At 39.6% G+C, this 23,522-nt stretch overlaps 1 protein-coding gene across 2 annotated transcripts in view; it reads right to left on the reverse strand.

Moving 5' to 3' along the window:
• Ell2 (elongation factor for RNA polymerase II 2) overlaps window positions 1-23,522 on the reverse strand; it is a 69,079-nt gene that overhangs the window by 34,867 nt on the left and 10,690 nt on the right. For both annotated transcript variants that reach the window (XM_052159398.1, XM_052159399.1), the window contains exon 2: window positions 18,123-18,170. In XM_052159398.1, coding sequence (XP_052015358.1) covers window positions 18,123-18,170 — 48 coding nt within the window. The remainder of the gene's footprint in view (window positions 1-18,122; window positions 18,171-23,522) is intronic.

Genomic DNA, 23,522 nt, shown 5'->3' on the forward strand with positions numbered 1-23,522 from the left:
CACATATTCAGTGAGTGCTATTGTGCTGAGTACTTCTTGAATTTCTATGGTACACTGTTGAATAAAACTGAGTGAGATCTTCTCCACCGTGGCATATGTTTAGAAATCCAGGAGTGTGATGGTGGAGGTCAAGAGCAGGAGACAGAGAAATGGGAACTGATGTATTTTGTGGCAACAGGCAGTAGGAATCATAGACACAGTAAATATGAGGAATGTGAGGAAGAACTAAATGATGACATGGCATTCTGTCTGAAAGAATGAACCTGCCTGAATGTGCAAACATATGAACCTCCTGCCAGCTCTCTCTTGCCCTTGCTTCTAGCTGTCTTTCATCCCGGAAGTCATGCTGAGTACCTTAATGTAACTGAGCCCACTAGCAAGCTGGGCATGAATCTTAAATACAACTGACCACTGTTGGTTTCACCAGCTAAAAAAGGGCTTCAAAGCAAGTTCTGTTATGACTCACTCTGCAGCTTGCTGGCTAAAATCATGTAGACACCGCCAGGTGGCTGGGAGTAAGCTGTTTAGTAGCTGGCTATTTCCAGGAAAGAAAAGAGGGTGGGGGCTGGACAGTTGCAAGAGAAAGATGCAAATAATAGATAATTAGAGATACACAGGGAAAGCTACGTGGCTTAAGGAACATGAGAAAATAAAAATTTATATTTAAAAATAAATTAAAATTGAGCCAAATGCTAATGTTGCTTTTGGAGAAAAAGTGAACCATGGGAAAAATATCTAAGTAATGTGTTCAAAATGCAGTTATGGCTAGACTATACATGTGAAGTCTTTGGGAGCAAATACTAAAACCTCCTAGTGAACTCAGCAATTCTCATCATTCTTATTTTAGAAAGCATTTAAAAATTTTGAGTTCATAGAACTGATGCTGACATAGACAAGTCCCAAACTTTCTTCACATCCCTGAATCATCTCCAGAACACTACAGTATGCTTTGAGGCCCCTGTTGTCCTGAAGACTTAGCACCCACCCCTCTCCTTCTCAAAGCACCCTTGATGTCCCAGCTCAAAGCCATCACATGTTTGTCTTCTCCTCCCAATTATTTCTTAAATATGTGCTCTCTCATCTCTCTCCCCTACTTGGGTTAAAATCCCCTCACACCTTTGACAATGTCTTTTGTCTTTCAGCTTTTTTTCTTAAATCTTTCAGCTCTTAACCTATTCTTGTATGCCAGTCTAATACATCAGTCCCATACACCATTGACGCTTCTTATCTATCTATCCAGGAGTGGTAATCGATGCGCCTTCACGGCATCCAGAGTTCTCGGCTACTACTGCAGCTGAACTGGTCCTCACCCACCAGTGTGCCCTTCACCTCAGACGCAGCAAGCACTGTGCCGTCAGAAAACACTGGGCTGTGTCTCTGCTTTTTGTTTACCTTGTAGTAACAGTTCTTTCATTTATGACTCTTCTCCATAAGGAAGCTCAGCCTTCTCTAGTGAGGTGGCTTGATTGCTCCTTTCCTTCCTTCCTTCCTTCCTTCCTTCCTTCCTTCCTTCCTTCCTTCCTTCCTTCCTTCCTTCCTTCCTTCCTTCCTTCCTTCCTTCCTTTTTGGTTTTTTGGATTTGGTTTTTTCAAGACAAGGTTTCCCTGTGTAGCCCTGGCTGTCCTGGAACTCACTCTGTAGACCAGGCTGTCCGGGAACTCAGAAATCCGCCTGCCTCTGCCTCCCAGAGTGCTGGGATCACAGGCAGCACCGCCTGGCGATTGCTCTTTTTCTGGATCCCCACTGTCCTCGCACCCTTCACTGCTTTTTAACTAGGTTGAACACTGAGTTCTGATTTATGTCTTTCTCCCCCACCAGACTGAGCTGCTTAAAAATCAAAGGGTGTGGTCTCATTCATTTCTATTTATGTTTGGGACATTGAATACACCTCATAAATATTCGAAGATTTATACAAACAAACAATCAAACATGCCAGTGATTAAAAAAAATACAAATGAAGTTGAAATAGCATACTTAAGGCTATTTGGGAAACTAGGACTCGCCAAAGAAAACAGACTAGAGGGTACAGCTGCCTTCTGTGAGGCACAAATGTCAGGATGAGGAAGTTTCTGATCTTTTTTAGGTTATATTTAGCCCAAAAACCTAGGCAAAGTGGCTTCTTGGGTTTGTGGTACTTAGATTTTATATTACACTTGTCTTTTATATATATACTAAAATGAAAAACTTTTGTCCTCAAGGTCCATTTGAAAATGCATCCCAGCCTCTTAAAAACACAACTTAGAAGATCCAGGGAGGCAGTTAAAGGGCTGGAGAGAACACACTAAAAGAACCCAGGGAGACATTATTCCTCTCCCCCCACCCCCCCAGACATTATAAAGCAGAAATTTGTCTTTTAAAAAAGGTTTGTTTCTCTGAAACAAAGCTCAAATCTGAGTTCTACATGAAAAAAATGTTACATGTGAACAGCAAGTTCCAAATCCCTGTCAGTTTTCTCTCCTTCCTGCTCCTCTGTGGCCCTGAGGAAAGCCACACCATGCCAGGAAGAACTGCAGGCAAAAGCTGGCAGGCCTAGTTTGTGCCTGGCAGTCACCAGCATTGGTGTAAATCTAGTGGAGTCAGACCTGACAGGTAGGAGCAGCCCTGAAGATCAACAGAAAGGCTGGCCTAAGCCCGATATTTTGCAAAATGCATGGCTTCAGTCCAGTTCAATCAACATCACCATGAAGACTTGCATGCTCACTAATATAAACAACTGTTTAGAAAGTTATTTCCAAAGTTAAACAGAGGAGTGACTAGCTCTTAATTCTGCATTCCACTATCAATTAATCTCAAGACATTTTTCTTTTTAAAGCTATTTAGATTTTTTAAAAAGTAAATCTTCAGCTAGCCTGGTGCATGTGGTGGCATAAGCCTTTGATTCCAACATTCTCACTGGTCCTGTAATGGAGTTGATTGGTTATCCATATTTTCCCATGACGTTCTCTCCTCTCCCTGACTTAATTTCTGGAAACAACTCGACCTTAAAAAATTTTTTTTTTAAAACAAATGTTAAAAAATAATGTTGACCAGTTATTTATTTATAATTATTTTTTATTCATTACTTCATTTATTTACATTTCAAATGTTATCCCCCTTGCCAGTTTCCCCTCTACATGCCCCTAACTCCTCCTCCCTTCCCCCTATGAGAGTACTTCCCAACCCACCTACCAACTCCAGCCTCAGCACCCTTGCATTCCCTATTGGGAGCCTCCACAGGACCAAGGGCCTCCCAATGAGTCCTCTGCTACATATCCAGCTGGAGCCATGAGTACCCACTGTGTACTCTTTGGTTGGTGGTTTAGTCCCTGGGAGTTTTGGAGGGTCTGGTTGGTTGATACTGTTGTTCTTCCTATGAGGTTGCAAAGCCCTTCAGCTCCTACAGTCCTTGCCCTAACTTCCCCATTGGGGTCCCCACGCTCAGTCCAATGTTTGGCTGTGTACATCCACATCTGTATTGGTCTGGTTCTCACAGAGCCTCTCAAGGGACAGCTATACAATGAAATACTTTGATGATTATCCTCTAGATAGTCATATACTTCTAGAAAGTAGCAGTACCACCCATAAGCAATCACTCCAGGACAACAGTGCTATATGAAGTAGTAAATTATGTGACCTCATCAAAAGCCAACAGCTCACTGAATTCCTAGTGTGACAGTGTCTGGGGAGGAGATGGCATCACTAGTTCAAAAGTTTATAATATTCCCTTATAGGAGACAGCCATCAAAAGGAGATCGCAGAAACCCAAGCATGTTAAATTTTAAGACTATAAAAATGATATGCAAAAATGGCAAAATGGCAAAATACATAGAAGGCTACATGAATACTATATTTTACATTTACTGAAATAAGGTAATTATCTCAAAAAGTATCATCAATTATGAGCACAAAGAGTATCCTACTATATTGGGGAAAATCATGAGTAATATAAAGAAAAGAAATCAAAACCACTCCTGACAAAACCAAATGGGGACACGAAAACATTTGATACTTCATGGCATCTTAAAATACTGCAGTATCTAGCATATGCCAGGGATCATTAAGCAGATCACACTGTCAGTTTTTAAAAGAGATTTATTTTATTTGTATCTATGTGCGTATATATGTATGTGTGTCTCCCTGGGTATAGTGCCTGCAGGAGCTAGAAGATGGTATTAGATCCCCTGGAGTTATTATAGGCAGGCATCTGATGTGGGTACTGGAAACTAAACCTAGGTCCTAGCTATCTCTCTAGCCCAACTTGATAGTTTTTAAACATTATCAGATGATTACTTTGGAATAATAAAAAACAAAGCAATTGGCCAGGGAAATAAGCTGTGTTCCACAGAGCTGTGTGAACAGAGAACAGCATCCTTCCAGAGGCATTTCTGAAAGTCACCTCCACTTCCTGACTAGTGTATTCCACATCTCTGAATCTACCCTAAGGAAACAGATGAAAATAAAATAAAATACCTAAGGATGTTCCCTGTACTGTTATTATGGCATAATAACAATATAAATAATCATAGAATAGCTAAATGAATGATAGATATTAATACAATAAAATGTTAGGCAGCTACTTCAATGTAACCTTTATTATTGAAAAATGTTCCTAATTTAACCTTAAATATAGAATATTTTAAATGTAATCAATAAGTACAAGGCCTCTGCAATTTTAAAGCTTTATTTAAGCCTTTGTTTTGGTTCTTAAAAATGAGGTCTCACGTGGCTCAGTCTAATGTCAAACTCACTATGGTGCTGAGGCTGGACTTGAACTCCTGATCTTCTTGCCATCACTTTAAAGTGCTGGGATTAGAGACATGCAACACCATATACAGCTGCCTCAGAACCTTTTAAAAATATATGTGTGAGAATGAGAAAAAACAAAACAAAACAAAACAAAAAACCAAAACCAAAAAAGACCCGGAGAAATCCAACAGAATCGCTTTTCCCTGGCCCAGACACTCCTGTCTCATCCTCATTCTTGTCTTCCTACAGTTCTAAAATGTTCATTCACTCCATTTCTCAAACAGGTACAATAAAGAAGGCATAAACAATTAGATTTTAGGCTATCAGTATGAATCTTGCCCTTTGTGACTCAATCGGTTTAAATATTTTGAAGGCTTTAAGAAAAAAAAAAACAGGGCCATAAACTGTAAAATGCTGAGTTTTTTTCAATATTAATCTTGCATTTGTAAATTTCGTTTCTTCAAGTTCAAGGAAGACAAAGAACACAACCTTCCCCCCAAAACAAGAAACAAAACTGCAAGCACCCCAGCATCTTTACAGCCAAATACAGAACTTTCAGACACCTGTGGCAAACAAGTCAGTCCTTGTTCACTGTCCCATAGAAATGTGACTTGCCATTCTCATCTCTGAAGACTGAATTACCAACACTTGGACTGAGCTATCCACCTGAGCTGTAAGAAAGTGCTCAGTACCGTTAGCCAAGTATTGCTGCCTTCATAATATGGCTACCATGTCTATTATCCCCAACAAAGCACTGGAGGCTTTGGAAATATTTCCAAGCCACTGCTCTTCTCTGGGGTGGCTTACTTGGGAGCTGCTCCTGGATGGTGTAGGCACAATTTAGTTCCTAATCAGTTTTCTCTTGAGTTTTGTTAACTGAACTATCACCACCAGCTCTTCAAATCTAACCAACGGCTGCAGCTGACTCCCTAATCAGTCTTTTCCAGATTGAATGCCCCTGGTACCCCTCACCACCCCTCCCAATACCACTGCCCCTAGGTCTTAACTTGGAAGGCACACTCTTCTGCTCCCCACCTTTGATAAGGCAGCACTCCGCCTGGGAGAGAGCAGACAGAGGGCTTTCCCCACAGATAGATGACAAGGCGGCTCTATCAAGTTCCCAAGCAGCACAATACTCAGCTGTGTCTAACCACACATACATTCTCAACACCTGCCTTTTCCATTCCCTTTGTCAGCTTTAAAAAAAAAAAAAAAAAAAAAAAAAACCTTTAATATTCATTTTTTTTGCCTAGATTTTCATATCAAGCCTGACATCTCCAAAAATTTTTTTAATTTGTTTATGGTACATTTAGAAAATACAGGTAACAAATTGCCTTTGGGGAGGCATCTATTGAAATATGTTTTAGTTTTTTTTTCATTTAACCTATAAAGATTAAAAAATTAAATTTATAATTAGTAATAACAAGACAAACCATAATTTACATATTTACTTCTAGAAATAAACACAGTTTGAATTACAAAGCTTGACACCTGGTAAAGTCACCAGCATGTCTGCAGTAAACTGGGTTTCCTCTTCTACCCTTCGCACTGACCTCTTCTATCATCAGCTAAATCCTGTGAATTTTGTCAAAGCAGCTATTGGCAAAGAATGTTAAAATGCAAATCTGGCCACACGACTGACTCTTCGATTAAAACTTAAAAACAGATGACGGTCTCCTGCAGTATTTGAAAGCCACTGATTGTAACCTACTGGAAGATAATGGCATTAGCTCAGTGGACTTTGGCCAGGATTCTTTTTACTATTTTAAATCCCCTTCTATTTATTTTTGTATGTTTAGTATGGGGGTATTTTGTCTGCACATTTGTCTATGTACCCTGTGTGTGCTTGGTGCCTGCACAGGCCAAAAGAGAGCATCAAAGCCCCTGAAAGTGGTATTACAGATGTTGTTAGCTGCCAAGTGGGTACTAGAAACCAAACCCAGGAACTCTGCAAGGGCAGCAAGTGCTCCTGAGTGAGTCCTGTCTCCAGCCTCTTTAGAACATTTCTTTTTTAATTACTTACAGGATTCTTTTTAAATGAGAGAAAAAACAAACAAACAAACAAGAAATAAAACTAGGGAGTACAGATGAAATTAAGGTAAAATAAATCCCAGGGCAAGGAACTTTTGTTTCAGCTTCATGAATGTGCATATCCATAGGCTTCAAGTGAAATGTTTTGTCTTGGTGTATGGTAATGAGTGTATGTGTGTAGTGGTGGGGTGATATGTAACTGCCCATATATGTGACCGTGGAAACCAGAGGTCTGCATGGAATATCTTCCTCTATCACTTTCCCCCTGCTTTTTTTTTTTTTTTTTTTGAGATGGTGAGATGGTGTTTCTCACGAAAACTGGAGCATGGAGACCCCAAGTTACTACTGCTTCTGCCTTCTAGGGATGTACACTGCAACACCTGTTTTTTTATGTGGGCACCAAAAATCTGACTTTTGGTCCTCATGCTTGCACAGCACAGACTTCTCCACTGAGCCATTTCTAAACAAAGAAAGAATATTAAAAGCAGTAAGGGAAAAAGGTCAAGTAACATATAAAGGTAGTAAACCTATCATAATTACACTGGACTTCGCACCAGAGACTATGAAAGCCAGAAGAGCCTGGGCAGATGTCACACAGACCCTAAGGGAACACAAATGCCCACCCAGACTGCTATATCTACCAAATCTCTCAATTACCATAGATGGAGAAACTAAGGTATTCCATGACAAAAACAAATTTACACAGCATCTTTCCACAAATCCAGCCCTTCACAGAATAATGAATGGAAAACACCAACAAAAGAAAGAAAACTATACACTAGAAATTAATCTTCTTTCAAGAAACCCAAAAGAAGATAACCACACAAACATAAAAATTACATCAAAAATAGCAGGAAGCAACAATCACTGTTCCTTAATATCTCTTAACATCAATGGACTCAATTCCCCAATAAAAAGACATAGACTAACATACTGGATATGCAAACAGGACCCAACATTTTGCTGCATGCAGGAAACGCATCTCAGTGTCAAAGACAAACACTACCCCAGAGTAAAAAGCTGGAAAACAGTATTCCGAGCAAATGGTCACAGGAAACAACCTGGAGTAGCCATTCTAATATCCGATAAAATAGACTTTCAACCAAAAGTCATCAAAAGAGCCGCAGAAGGTCACTTTGTACTCATCAAAGAAAAAATCTACCAAGAACTCTCAAGTCTGAACATCTATGTTCCAAATACAAGGGCACCCTCATTCGTAAAAGAAACTTTACTAAAGTTTGTGGGTGACTTGAACACCCTACTCTCCTCAATGGACAGATCAGGGAAACACAAAGTAAAGAGAGACACAATGAATATAACAGAAATTTTGGATGAAATGGATTTAATAGATATCTATAAAAATCAAAAGAATATACCTTCTTCTCAGCACCTCATGGTACCGTCTCCAAAACTGACCATATAATTGTCATAAAACAGACCTCAACAGATATAAGAAGATCAAACTAATCCCATGCCTTCTATCAGATCACTATGGAGTAAGGGTGGTCTGTAATAGCAACAAAAACAACAGAAAGCCCACATACACAAGGAAGCTGAACAATGTTCTATTCAATGATAACTTGGTCAAGGAAGAATTAAGGAAAGAAATCAAAGATGTTTTTGAATTTAATGAAAATGAAAGCTCAACATACCCAAATTTATGGGACACAATGAAAGCAGTGCTAAGAGGAAAACTCATAGCTCTGAGTGCCTCCAAAAAGAAGCTGGAGAGAGCACACACTAGCAGCTTAACACCACACCTGAAAGCTTTAGAACAGAAAGAAGCTAATACACCCAAGAGGAGTAGAAGGCAGGAAATCATCAAACTCAGGGCTGAAATCAACCAAGTTGAAACAAAAAGAACTATACAAAGAATCAACAAACCCAGGAGCTGGTTCTTTGAGAAAATCAACAAGATAGATAAACCCTTAGCCAGACTAACCAGAGGGCACAGAGACTGTATCCAAATTAACAAAATCAGAAATGAAAAGAGAGATATAACAACAGAAACTGAGGAAATTCAAAAAATCATCAGATCCTACTACAAAAGCCTATACTCAACACAACTGGAAACATCTGGATAAAATGGACAATTTCCTAGACAGATACCAACTACCAAAGTTTAATCAGGATTAGATAGACCATCTGAACGGTCCCATAACCCCTAAAGAAATAGAAGTGGTCATTGACAGTGTCCCAACCAAAAAAAGCACAGGACCAGATTTTTTTTTTTTATTCACATTTCAAATGATTTCCCCTTTTCTAGCCCCCCACTCCCCGAAAGTCCCATAAGCCCCCTTCTCTCCCCCTGTCCTCCCACCCACCCCTTCCCACTTCCCCGTTCTGGTTTTGCCCTATACTGCTTCACTGAGTCTTTCCAGAACAAGGGGCCACTCCTCCGTTCTTCTTGTACCTCATTTGATGTGTGGATTGTTTTGGGTATTCCAGTTTTCTAGGTTAATATCCACTTATTAGTGAGTGCATACCATGGTTCATCTTATGAGTCTGGGTTACCACACTTAGTATGATGTTCTCCAGCTCCATCCATTTGCCTAAGAATTTCATGAATTCATTGTTTCTAATAGCTGAATAGTACTCCATTGTGTATATATACCACATTTTTTGCATCCACTCTTCTGTTGAGGGATACCTGGGTTCTTTCCAGCTTCTGGCAATTATAAAAAGGGCTGCTATGAACACAGTCGAGCATGTATCCTTATTACATGCTGGGGAATCTTCTGGGTATATGCCCAGAAGAGGACCAGATGGTTTTAATGCAGAAGTCTATCAGACTTTCAAAGAAGACCTAACACCAATACTCTTCAAACTATTCCACAAAATAGAAACAGAAGGAACACTACCCAACTCCTTCTCTGAAGCCACATTTGCTGTTACCAAAACCACACAAAGATCCAACAATGAAAGAGAACTTTAGACCAATTTCCCTTATGAATATCGATGCAAAAATACTCAATACAATTCTTGCCAATCGAATCCAAGAACACATCAAAACAATCATTCACATGATCAAGTAGGCTTCATCCCAAGGATTCAGGGATGGTTCAATATACGGAAATCCATTAATGTAATCCACTACATAAACAAACTCAAAGAAAACCACATTGTCATTTCATTAGATGCTGAAAAAGCATTTGAAAAATTCAGCATCCTTTCATGTTAAAGGTCTTGGAAAAAAAAACAGGAATTCAAGGCCCATACCTAATCATAATAAAAGCAGTATACAGCAAACCAGTAGCCAACAACAAACTAAATGGAGAAAAACTTGAAGCAATCTCACTAACATCAGGGACTAGACAAGACTTCCCTCTTTCTCGATATCTATTTAATATAGTACTTGAAGTTCTTTCTAGAGCAATTAGACAACAAAAGGAGGTCAAAGGGTTACAAATTGGAAAGGAAGAAGTCAAATTATCACTATTTGCAAATGATATAATAGTATACTTAAGGGACAGAAAAAACTCCACCAGAGAACTCCTACAGCTGATAAAACAACTTCAGCAAAGCAGCTGGATATAAAATTAACTCAAGCAAATCAGCCTTCCTATACTCAAAGGATAAGCAGGCTGAGAAAGAAATTAGGGAAATGACACCCTGCACAATAGCCAGAAACAATATAAAGTATCTTGGTGTGACTCTAACCAAACAAGTAAAAGATCTGTATGACAAGATCTTCAAGTCTGTGAAGAAAGAAATCCAAGGAGACCTCACAAGATGGAGATCTTCTATGCTCTTGGATTGGAAGGATTAATATGGTAAAAATGGCCATCTTGCCAAAATCAATCTACAAATTCAATTCAATCCCCATCAAAATCACAACTCAATTCTTCATAGGGGAAAGCCAGAACGGGGAAGTGGGAAGGGGTGGGTGGGAGGACAGGGGGAGAGAAGGGGGCTTATGGGACTTTCGGGGAGTGGGGGGCTAGAAAAGGGGAAATCATTTGAAATGTAAATAAAAAATATATCGAATTAAAAAAAAAGAAAAAAAAAGAAAGAAATTCTCAAATTCATCTGGAATAACAAAAAACCTAGGATAGCTAAAACTATTCTCAATAGTAAAAGAACTTCTGGGGGAATCAGTATCCCCAACCTCAAGCAGTACTACAGAGCAATTGTGTTAAAAACTGCATGGTATTGGTAAAGGGACAGGCACGTAGATCAATGGAATAGAATTGAAGACTCAAAGGAACCCACACACCTATGGTCACTTGATCTTTGACAAAGGAGCTACAACCATCCAGTGGAAAAAAGATTGCCTTTCCAACAAATGGTGCTGGTTCAACTGGAGGTCAGCAAGCAGAAGAATGCAAATCAATCCATTCTTATCTTCTTGTACTAAGTTCAAGTCCAAGTGGATCAAGGACCTCTACATAAAACCAGACACACTGAAACTAATAGAAAAGAAACTGGGGAAGAGCCTTGAGCACATGGGCACAGGGGAAGTTTTCCTAAATAGAATACCAATAGCTTATGCTCTAAGCTCAAGAACTGAGAAATAGGACCTCATAAAATTGCAAAGTTTCTGTAAGGCAAAGGACACTGTAAGTAGGACAAAACGGCAACCAACAAGTTGGGAAGAGATCTTTACCAATCCTACATCTGACAGAGGGCTAATATCCAATATATTCAAAGAATTCAAGAAGACTCCAGAGAGCCAAATAACCCTTTTAAAAAATGGGGTACAGAGTTAAACAATTTTCACCTGAGGAGTATCTAATGGCTGAGAAGCACCTAAAGAAATGTTCAACATCCTTTGTCATCAGGGAAATGAAAATGAAAATCACCCTGAGATTTCACCTCACACCAGTCAGAATGGCTAAGATCAAAAACTCAGGAGACAGCAGGTGCTGACAAGGAAGTGGAGAAAGAGAACACTCCTCCGTTGCTGGTGGTGGCATTGCAAGCTGGTACAACCACTCTGGAAATCAGTCTGCTGGTTCCTCAGAAAACTGGGCATGATACTACTAGAGGACTCTGTTATACCACTCCTGAGCATATAATACCCAGAGGATTCCCTAGCATGTAATAAGGACACATGCTCCACTATGTTCATCGCATCCCTATTTATAAGAGCCAGAAGCTGGAAAGAACCCAGAGGAATGGATACAGAAAATGTGGTATATTTATACTATGGAATACTATGCAGCTATTAAAAACAATGAATTCATGAAACTCTTAGGCAAATGGTTGGAACTGGAAAATATCTTCCTAAGTGAGGAACCCAATCACAAAAAAACACACATGGTATGCACTCACTGATAAGTGCATATTATATCCCAGAAGCTCGGAATACCCAAGACACAATTCACATATCAAATGATGTCCAAGAAGGAAGGAAGGAAGGAGAGGCCCCTGGTCCTGGAAAGACTGGATGCAGCAGTGTAGGGGAATTCCAGGACAGGGAAGCAGGAGGGTGTTGACTGGGGAACAGGGGGAGAGGGAAGAGGGCTTATGGAACTTTAGGGGAGTGGGGAACCAGGAAAGGGGAAGTGATTTGAAATGTAAAGAATATATCTAATAAAAAAATGGAATGTGCACACACACACTGAAGCCAGTAATATGGTTTGCTTATGTTTTTTCATGTGTAAAATGTTGTTTGAAACATCTCCAGCTTTCTTCCCCCCCCCCATACAGTTGTTAAAATATTGTCATTTGTACACAGGACATAGAAAGACCCACTCATGCTGTGAAGACTGAGTTTAGGTCACTGCCTCTGATCATTTAGAAAGCCCAGAGGTGAGTCCTTCTCCAGAAAGAGCAGAGCAGGAAAGAGTGATAGCATAAAACTGTAGAGGCCGGTTAAGTTACCACAGCTTCAAGCTATGATTTCATTCGTTAGAGATGAGTGTTTAGAGGTAGCTCATACACTAACCTAAAATGAGATTTAAAAAAATAAGCTATGTTTCTGTGCACATAAAAGTTAAATAATTAGCTAACACCTTTGATAATATGCAAAGAATTGAAATTCAATATAAATATTAATATAAATGTTGTCTCATGTATAAACCACTACAGTATTCAAAATCTTATAGCAAAATCCCATTATACAAGAATGGTATTTTAGTATAATGGTATAACTTTAACAGTCTTCTTGTGGTAGTCACAGTCAGAGACAAGAGTATCAGCCCCTTATCATCGACTTTTGAACAGACTGATGAGACATAACTGTTCATAAAACTGGTGGACTAGACAAACCAGAAACAGCAGGGGAGAGAAGCCAGGGGAAAGCATATCCTCTAAGAGAGAAGGCAGTGCTGAGGATTTATTTTTGTCTTTGCTACTTGTTCCAAGCCCATAGTTATCTTTGCTTTCCAGGTACCAAACTGGGCAGGGCACGGCAGTCTGAGGGAAGCATATTCAAGGTGGGTTGAAATTGCTTACTAATTTCAAATACTGTATAATTTAGTCCTTTAGACTTAATCTTCTCCCCTGACCCTACAAAGTAAAATAAATAATTTGCAAAGTATTTCTGAATACTATGCTAAGTTCAGGGCTTAAATAAAAAAGAAAAATTTAAAACAAAATCCAAATCCTGAGCTTCTGCAAGAAGCAACACTGCAAGAATTCTTGCAACACTGCAAGAATTTACAACACAATTCAAGCCATTAAAGGTATCCAGTAAACAGATTCAGGAGATTCCTGTGCCTTTTTGGAAGTCATACATTTAGAACTTGTTTGGCTGGGTTCTTCTGTCTTGAAAAGACATGTGTGGCCATGTTTTATTCAGTATACAAGATACATAGTATATTAAAAAATGTCTTTTATTTTCAACATCCTTAAGATAACTTCTAAAAATTGGATATGCAAAACTTCTATAGTCTCTAGAGTTGCTAAGTCTGAAGGCAAGCAATTAAAAGAACTATTGAATAACATTCTCATAATAAATACTAAGTTAATATGGATTCTGTAATCTCCTAATGTGACAATGTTAGCATTATTTCTCATTTTCCTGAGACAATCACTCTCTGAACATTAGTCCTAGAAGCCACAAGCAAATTAAATGCAAGGGTGTCCACAGTATGCCAGCAAATGTGGCCAGTATTTGCTATTGAAAATATTGCTAGTTCTGGATTTTATCCCAGTAATCTAATTTCTCACATTTATTTCTGTGTATAAAATGTTGTGTTAATTCTTAATTAGGCTTTTAGAATTTTATTCATTTGTTGTCAAAAGAGAACTTTACTTTCTGTTTTTTCTTTCTGTTTTTTTTTTTTTTTTTTTTTTTTTTTTTTTTTTTTTAATATACCTTGACAGGAAGCTTGTGCTCTCAATGTTCCTGCCTCAGCATATGAAATGCTGGCATTACAGGTACACAGCATCATGCAGAGCTAACATATACCACTGAACCCACAAAAACCTGTTTACAATGTTGGTTCACAGCAGTGAACATAAAGCCTTGTGCTGTGTGAGGGTTCTAGTTAAATCCTTTATTTGTTATTAACGCTTTCCTAAATGTTAGTCTGCATGTGTTTGCCAGGCTGGAAATTCTGCAGGAGTGAAGACCATATCTTACCTAGCTCTACATTCTTTCATACTAATGCAGAGCTTGGTCATGCTAGCATATGCCAGAAATCTTAGTGTTTCATAGGAAAGGATCTCAAGTTCCAGGCTAGCCTGGGACATATAGGGAGGGAGGTGTCACAAAACTAAACCAAGCTGAGTAGGTAGCTAAATGCCAGGCATCCCAACATTTGGAAAGGAGAGGCAGGAGGATTCTTTCAAGTTCAAGGTTAGTCTGACCCACACTGAAAGTTCCAGGCTAGCCTGGGTAACATAGAAAGGCCACATCTGAGAAAGTTAAACCCAAACAAAAACAAAACAAACCCAGAAAACACCATAAAACCAAGAAGCAAGCAGAATAATAACAACATATTAATGTCAACTAGGTACTTTTATAGTTTGTGGAATAACTATTATGTCAATTGTATCAACTGCTGACTGCATTAAACACTGAGTGAACTTTCCAGAAACAGTCTTTCAGAGCTCTCCAATACGTGGGAAGAGTTTTTCACATGCAGTATATAGCCTGCCTCTACCAACTGTTTGCCCTTAGAAATGTTCAATTTCATAAAGCTATGTAGACTAGCTTTCCAAACTCCACTGGAACAGATGGCCCTGGAAGTCACCTGCTTCACTTTCACTATGTAGGGGAAGAGAGAACAGTGCTACCTGACTATAAAGATGCAGTTTTTGGAAACTGGTACAGTGTGTTGTCATTTTCCTCTGAATATTCTACCTTAAAGATCTGGAGCTGTACGTATACATTAGACCCATGAAGACAAATTGACTAACCCACACTAGAGAATAAATGAGGATATTTTCAGTTGTACACAGTTCCTAGTATGAGCTCAGCAATCAGAACCAATTCGTCTCCTACAGAAAACACTTTCAGTGAGCATCAAATTTCCTGTGTGCCCTTTTCCACTATGGGAAAGGTGTATGTGCCTCTCAGACATAGTTTCCATTTTTTCCTATGAAATCTACTGCCTAGCGATAGAAATAAAACCCAAATAATCAATGACTTAGAATTCTATACAGCACACTGCCACACTTTAATGTTTTAGTCTGTACCTATGTAGACGCTAACATCAACCCAAAAGAACATGTTCAGACAAAAAAGCAAATAAGACTTAAACACTAATCTGCCAAGATCTAACTTCTGAGCCTCTATAGATACTACTGAAGGAGGCAGAGGATCCTATAATTAGCAGCTAGGACTACCATAACCATGCAGACCCGCACAACTTCACCAGGCGAACAAGGAATACCTGTAACACTTTTAAACGGATACTTTAACAATGTTTCAAATTTGTTTACATATGGTACTATCATCACAGTTAAGGTATATTTCCAATTACATCTGATATAAAAGACAAACATCTCTCACTAAGAAACAGTTATCTTTTGTGGGAATTCTAAATTTAAACCCTAAGCATTTTCTAAATTAAATTCTAAATTTAAATGTGAGCATTTCCACACTGGAAAGTTCTGTAAGTATACTTCTGAAGGTTTTTAAAAGCAATCAGCACAGGCAATGTTAGCTTATCACGGCTCTAATGAACAACAGAGGAGCACTGTATAGAAGACCCTTACAGTTAAGGCTCTGCGGCCTCCCTGTGGGCTGTGCCAACCCACTCTCTCCCCTGTAATGAGTCTTTGTTTTTACTAAGTCCCAAAGGGCTCCAGAGAGCTCTGTAAATGGAAGGGGGAAGGGTAGATAGAATGCAGCTGCAGGCTCTAAAACAATGCTGAGTCCATAATTTTGTTCCCAGGAGAATAAAAAGGGTAGGGTGTTGATGAGACAGACACAGAAAAAGCAAGGTAGGGCCAAGCATCCTTGTCTCTCAGTCTACAGTGCCTCCATCTCTATTCACTATATAAACACAATCACACTGTAACTGGGCTGAAAGCTTACTTGTTAAAATTCAAACACATGCTGGAAGTTAAACCTATCAGTCATTTTATGACTAAATTACCTTTGGCAGCAAACTATACTCAGGCAAGGGATACAATGGCATAAGTAAAGATAAGTAGTAGGAAGAGGGCTGGACACGTGGGCTCAAGGATAGCTGTGCAGAGAGGTAAGGGACTTGCAGAAGAAATCCCAATGTCTCAACTGTAAACTGCTTGCACAGGGCTTAGAGTAAGAAGTAGGCCATAGAAGCCCAGGCCTGTGCTAAACTGCATGTTGGAATCAGAATCAGAGTTTGGTAGCCCTAAGTATTCACTCCCTGTCATTTGGCTGTTGTGTCTAACTTGGTGCTTCCTAAGAAAATGTCCTTTATTTACTTTTTCTTAGCCTGAGATCTCAAACAAGGTAAAGAGAAAGCTAGGGGAGCAGCAGTTCCAGAACAGCAGTGGCCCCTCCAGCTCCAAGAAGCACAGCTCAGACCTTACTTTCCTGTCTGAAAAGCCAGCATTCACCAGGGTTCTAGGATTCTGGCCTCTTACTGGTTTTTCCCTTCAAGATTACTGGTTATTAAAAACTGCAGGAAACTCCAAAAGCCTTAAATAAACAATTGAACTACCCCCTCCATATAAAATGAGATGAGGTTAGTAATCACCACCTAAAAAGCTATACAAGAAAACTCAGAAGAATGCTCATTTCTATTAGGACCCCATCCATGATCTCCAGTGACTCAGGAGGAAGAAAAGCTGCCATGCAGAAGCACAGCTGACATCCATATAAACATCTCCTTGAGTTGCCATTCTACAAAAGATTTAGAAATACTGTACTCTTAGTCCAATGAATGATGCAATTAATCTGTCTCCACAGAGTTTTCAAGTTAAAAGGTTTAAAAAACTGTTTATTCACATAGGCACATTTTTATATTTCTGATGTTATAAAAAAGATGTAGATTTACAATGATCAAGCTTATGATCATCTTCTTCCTTGGGCTTCCCAAAGCCCTAAACTCCACTTATAGGTAATCCAAATGGCCAGGCTACATAGCTAGCAGATAGGAATATAAATACTTACTAATTCCAGTGAGGAAGCAAAATAAACATCTATTTAGTTTCTTAATGTTAAATATTAATAGTAACAATTAAAAATAATATTAGGGATGGGAAGGTGACTCAACAGTTAGGAGCACTTGCAGCTTTTGCAATGCAGGTTCCATTCTACCCACAGCTATCCATCCATGACTCCAGCCCTCCGCTTCTCACATCTGAGTGTACCAGGCATGCATGTGATGCACATACACACACACAAGTAAAACATTCATACACATGAAATTAATAGATCTAAGAAAATTTAATAGCTACACTAATGCTACTCCTATAAAATCAATTAACTATTATAAACACAAAAGTGACAGGTCGATTTAATTTAAAGTTATATATTATGTTGTTGGTTTTGGTGTTGGTGACTGGACCCACAGTCCTGTGCATACCACCTCCAAGCTACACTCCCTAGTGCAGAATAAAGCAGACACACAAAAGTGTCTATACTAGCTAAGCTTATTTTCTATTTATATATTTCATTTCCTACTGTGTAAAATTAAGCACATAGCTACATTTTATTAATAGGAACAACTGTAGTTGTAACTTGCATGAAATCAATCTTTTGCTTAGTTGTTATAAATATATTTCCATAAAACTGTGATGTTTAATTATTCAATAAAAATGTTAAAATACACAACCATCCACGATTTGCAAAAAAACACCCATTTTTGTTTTCACATAAAGACAATTCAAACATCTTAAACCTGACAGAAAATCTCATTTAGTTATGAAGCTCACAAAATATGTGACTGCTTATATTGAGAGTAAGATGAAAGCAAAAATTTAAAGCTTTATGATATTTAATATAATTAGATTTTTTTTCTTAAATTGATAGTACTTACCCCTTGGAGTCCTTGGAACTGAATTGAAGGTCGAAAAGGAATTAAATTCTATATAAAAAAAATGAAAAAGAAAAAGAGGTAAATTTTAGTTAGACTGTCTTAGTTAGGTTTTTGATGCTACAAACAGACACCCCAAGGCAAGTTTTATAAGGACAACATTTAATTGGGGCTGGCTTACAAGAGGTGCAGTCCACTGTCATCAAGGCGGGAACATGGCAGCATCCAGGCAGGCATGGTGCAGGCAGAGCTGAAAATTCAATATCTACATCTGAAGGCTGCTAGTGGAAGACTCACTTCCAGGAAGCTAGGACGAGGGTCTTAAAACCTTGCCCACAGGGGACACACCTCCTAATAGTGCCAACTCCCTGGGCCAAGCATATACAAACCATCACACTCTACTTTCTGGCTCCCATAGGCTTATTCAAACACATGAGTCTATGGGGGGCATATCTAGCCATAGCTTAATAAAAATTACATTTAGTCCAACTTCCAAAGTCCCCATAGTCTATAGCAGTCTCAACAATGTTAAAAGTCCAAAGTTCAAAGTCTCTTCTGAGATTCGTCCAATCACTTAACTGTAATTCCCAAAGCAAGATAGGAAACCAGCTAGACATACTCCAAACTCTGCATCTCCATGTCTGATGTCAAAGTGGTTTTCAGATTTTCAACTCCTTCTTCTTCTTTGTTGACTGAGACAAACTTCTTTTCCTGGGCTGGTTCCATTCCCTGTTAGCATTCCTTGGCAGATATCCCACAGCTCTGGATTCTCGAATATCTTTGGATATTCAAGTCAACTTCAACTTCACAGCTTCTTGTTTCAGTGTCTGGAATGCACATATGATCTGGCCTCGTCCAAAGGGCTGGCATCACTTCTCCAGCTCTGCTCTCTATAGCACTCTAAACTCAGGATGATTCACTTCACTGTTGCTGCTGTTCTTGGTGGTCATCCCATGGTACTGGCATCTCCAATACTCAGAGGTCTTCCACTGCAACTAGGCTTCACCAATAGCCTCTCATGGGCGATATTCATGGTGCCAGGTCTCAAATCATTTGCATGACCCCTTCAGCCCTGGGCTGTCAAATATAACTGAGGATGCACTTTCACCAATGGCCTCTCACTGTGCCAAGCCTCAGCTGTTCTTCATGACCCCTTCATACTTCAAAACCAGTACTACCTGGGTGACTCTTACACATCACCAAGCACAGTTGCAGCTTGGGGTACAAGCATGGTTATTTCTGGATCACAGCTTCTTTGTGCTCTCAGAAAACACATCCCAGAAGATTTCACCTCAGTGATGCTAGTCTCTTCTTAATCACCACTAATTTCTTAGCTCCAGCTAACCAGCATCAATTGTCCCAGTAGTCCCTTCTATTTTTCACTCTAAAGACAGAGGCACTTGGCTGTAGCTGCCACGATATGCTGCTTGCAGTGGCTGGAACATGGGTCCCTTGCTCTCTTACATTATTACTAGCTTTCTGTTTTGCAACTCCTTCACTGCCTAAGCTTGGCTATTCTGGATCTTGCTCTGTAGATTGACCTTGAATTTAGAAATCTGCATGCCTGTCTCCTGGGATTAAAAGTGTATACCACCATGCCTGGACATAAGCTTTTCTTCACCTAGAATTTGCTCTGTCCCAGTCTGGCCTGGAACTCAGAAATCTGCTTGGCTTTATCTCCTAGGATTAAACGTGTGTACCACCATGCTTGAATCTAAAGTTAGCTGGGTATGATCTTGTCCCAAAGTCTTACTCCTTTAATCTACTATCTCCTAGAACACAGGATTTGGTTTCATTTCACTTCCTGCTGTTCCTTTAATATTCGAACCATATATTTTATATATATTTTTTTTTTACAAAGATTGCTATACTTGTTCAAAATGCTCTTCATGAGACTTAACCAAAAAACAAACTCTCCCCTGGGGGTTTTTGAGAATTCTTTTGTCAATGCAATTAATATAAATCTCTTTACCTCAGGTAGACTCTTCAGACAAGGGCCAAAAGCAGCCACATTCTTCACCAAAATACCACAAAAACAGTCTCTAGGCCACATACTGAAATTCTTGTCCTCTGAACACGATTCAAATCTCTCACAGCAACAAATTCCATATTACTACTAGGATGGCTCATTAAGCCCCACTTAAAACATTCCATGGTTTTCCAAATCCAAAGTCCCCAAATCTATACTTTTCCAAACAAAAGCATGGCCGGGCCTATTACAGCAATAACCCACTCCTGATACCAACTTCTGTTTTAGGGTTTTACTGCTGTGGACACCATGACCAAGGCACGTGTTAATTTAATTGGGGCTGGCTTACAGGTTCAGAGATTCAGTCAATTATCATCAAGGTCAGAGCATTCTTGGGGTCATTATCCATTTCATAAATAATACCACTTTATTTTAGGTTATACCTGTTAGATTTTAGATTCATACTGTTAGAGTTCTACCACCATAAGCTGACTATTTAACCTCAGACTTAGGGACAGAATCAAAAGGCTTCCTGGTAACAAGTTTACTTCTTGGTAGAAGTAAAGGAATATTCTTTAAGAAGAAAAAATTAAAAGGTAGTGTTTGATTTTTGGGGGGGGGGGCGGTGTTTGTCATTGTTGAGTCTTTGTAATCCATAGGCTTTTATGAAAAGAAATTCAGGTTACATTTCTTTGATGGGAGAATCTCACCCCAAACTATCTTTCATGGCTAAACTTACTCTACCTGAAATAACCATGTGTGCAGAACCTGTGGAGCCCCTCTTCATGTGGAATTAGGGTGGCCTTCTACAGTAGGGCAGAGTTCTCAGTATTTTCATCAGCCCTGCCTTCTCAACTCTCCTGATCAGAGCATTGAACTTTTTCCCTGGAGGCTGCTCAGAGCTGGCCCTAGACTCCAGCTCACAACTTCAGCTTACTGAATGTCTCCATTACATCCATCAATTCTTCTGTGCCACTTAAATGCAAACTACTGTAAAACTGCTGACTTTTCCACTCCATATTACCTCTTCCTTGTGCTAAGAGACACCAGCTCTATTGTCAAAACCTAGTACCTGCCCTTTCCTCATTCTATACCAGCCCCACCCTGGAGGCCTGCTATACTTGTAGGACAACAACTGGGTCTCATTTCCATTCCTCAGCTGTCTTTCCAAAGATGGCTACTTATTACTGCCTGCACAACGGTCGATAGAAAAGTTCACCTATTGACAAGCATTAATGTAACTCCCTGACCAACCTGGCAACTCTACTACTTTTCTAACAATGCTTCTTGGATCTTGAGGCTTACAACCACAGAATTAACTTACAATTTCTTCTCATTCTACCACACCACATTCTGTTAGTCAATTACTTTCAATTAGAATCACAGAGTTCCAAATACAGAAGACTTAGAAATCCCATAGTTGATGTTCTCTCCTCCATCCCTAGCCTCGTGTTCCATTAGTAACTAAGCTGGTAACAGCCTCAGGCTTGGCTTATTTCATCCTGCTACCTTTTTCATCCTACCCTGTCCTACACATACATCTGCTGTGGGAGATATGAGAGCATGGGGGCCTAATCCTCTATGCTTGAATTCACATTATAGGGAAAAGCCTGAGAAAGAAGTTTACTAGGTAGCTAACTAAGAATTCCAAGGAACTATAGAATACAACTTAGAGCAGATAGGACAGCCAAGGAGACTATGAGAAAGGTAGACGATGACTAGGTTGTTAGAAAAAAAACCACACTCATGGGAAAAACTTTCTTTAGGAAAAAGCAAAGGTCACACTCTATGGGCAGAGGGTAGGTCTGCAATACAGAGTTCTGATATACATGAAAATGAAGGACAGGAACTAGAGCTAGAGATTCTTGCCTAAGCTCTCTTGCCTTTGGTATCTGTGTTTTTCATTTCTGTCAACCACAGTAGGTAAGACAGCTTAAATTCCAGACTTTAAGATCTTTACTCAGAGCATTTATCACCCTGTTAAATAGCCTTATCCCAACCCTCCTTAATCTCTTACTGATGATCCTTAAACCTTGTCTTCAGTGTGATAAACAATTAAGGGCTCTTACAACATTCTGAATAAGAAAAGTGATCTGGGAAAAAAGGAAGAAAAATGAAAGCTGTTGAGCCTGGTAGGGCTGTTCCTGAGAAGCTCTGTCAGAGCCTGACCAATACAGATGAGATGCTTGCAGCCAACCATCGGACTGAGCCTGGAGAGCTCAATGGAGGAGTTAGGGGAAGGACTGAAGGCACTGAAGGGGTTTGCGACCCCATAGGAAGCACAATAATATCAACCAACCAGACACCCAGAGCACCTAGGGACTAAACCACCAACTAAAGAGTACAGATAGAGGAGGAAGGAGGATGGGATATGGAGGTTGTGGAGGGGAAACGGGGAAGGGGGATAGCATTTGAAATGTAAATAAATAACCAATAAAACATATTAGCAAAAAAATAAAAATAAAAAAATTTAAAAAGAAGTTTTAAAAAGGAAGGCAGCTTTTAAAACATAGGAAGAAAGCTAGACTAGGGTATATAGGTAGCAGAAGGCTGGGATCTATTAAAACTAGCTCCAGGGGATGCTTTACAAGACTCTGAATTAGTATGACTTGCCTTGGAAGCCAACAGGAGATGGTGAAACCACAGACATTCCCAAGGTGTAATGATAAGGGGTGTTGATAAACAGTATAAAAGAGTATATAAAAGTATAAACAGTATAAAAGAGTATCAGTCACCAGAGAAAAATGATTATCAAGGTGGATCAGGGCTACAGGCCACTAATGTCTGTCTGCTGCACACGCCCTCAAATTAAAATTTTAGTCTGCTTTGGAGGTTCATGGCCCATTTCAGGCATTTATCACTAAAAAGAGGCCTTTCTAAGCATTCAGCTAGCTAGCCAGCCTGTAAGGCGCCACTCTCAGCTGGCCCACAGCCTCCAGTGGGTCTTTACTACTATCTGCCACAGCAAAGTGAATCTTATAAACATATTGGCATGATCATTCCAAACTAGGCTTGCTATCAGGAATATATGTTCTAAAAGTAAATGCAAATATTCTAAATGTGTTCATTTTTTTTCCAAGTGAGTTTTGTTACTGTTGTTTGTTTGCCTAGTTATTGTTAAAAGAGTGATCTTCAGGGCTGGGGAAATGGCTAAGTGGGTAACGAGCTTACTGTGCACAGATGAAGGCATGAGTTAAGATGCCCTACACCCACAACAGATCCAGGCATGGCCATGAATGCCTATAACCTAACACAGGGGTGCTGGTGGACCTGTAGGATGGTGGTGGTCCTGTGGGGTGGTAGTGGTGGTGGTCCTGTGGGGGGGGTGCGGTCCTGTAGAGGGTGGTGGTGGTAGTGGTATGGAGTGGAGCTAGGTGACTCCAGGTGCTCAATGGCTAGCCTGGTAACTATATCCACCAGCTCCAGGTTCACAT

The sequence above is a fragment of the Apodemus sylvaticus genome, chromosome 16 (assembly GCF_947179515.1).
Source record: "Apodemus sylvaticus chromosome 16, mApoSyl1.1, whole genome shotgun sequence".
In the NCBI taxonomy this organism is placed as follows: domain Eukaryota; kingdom Metazoa; phylum Chordata; class Mammalia; order Rodentia; family Muridae; genus Apodemus; species Apodemus sylvaticus.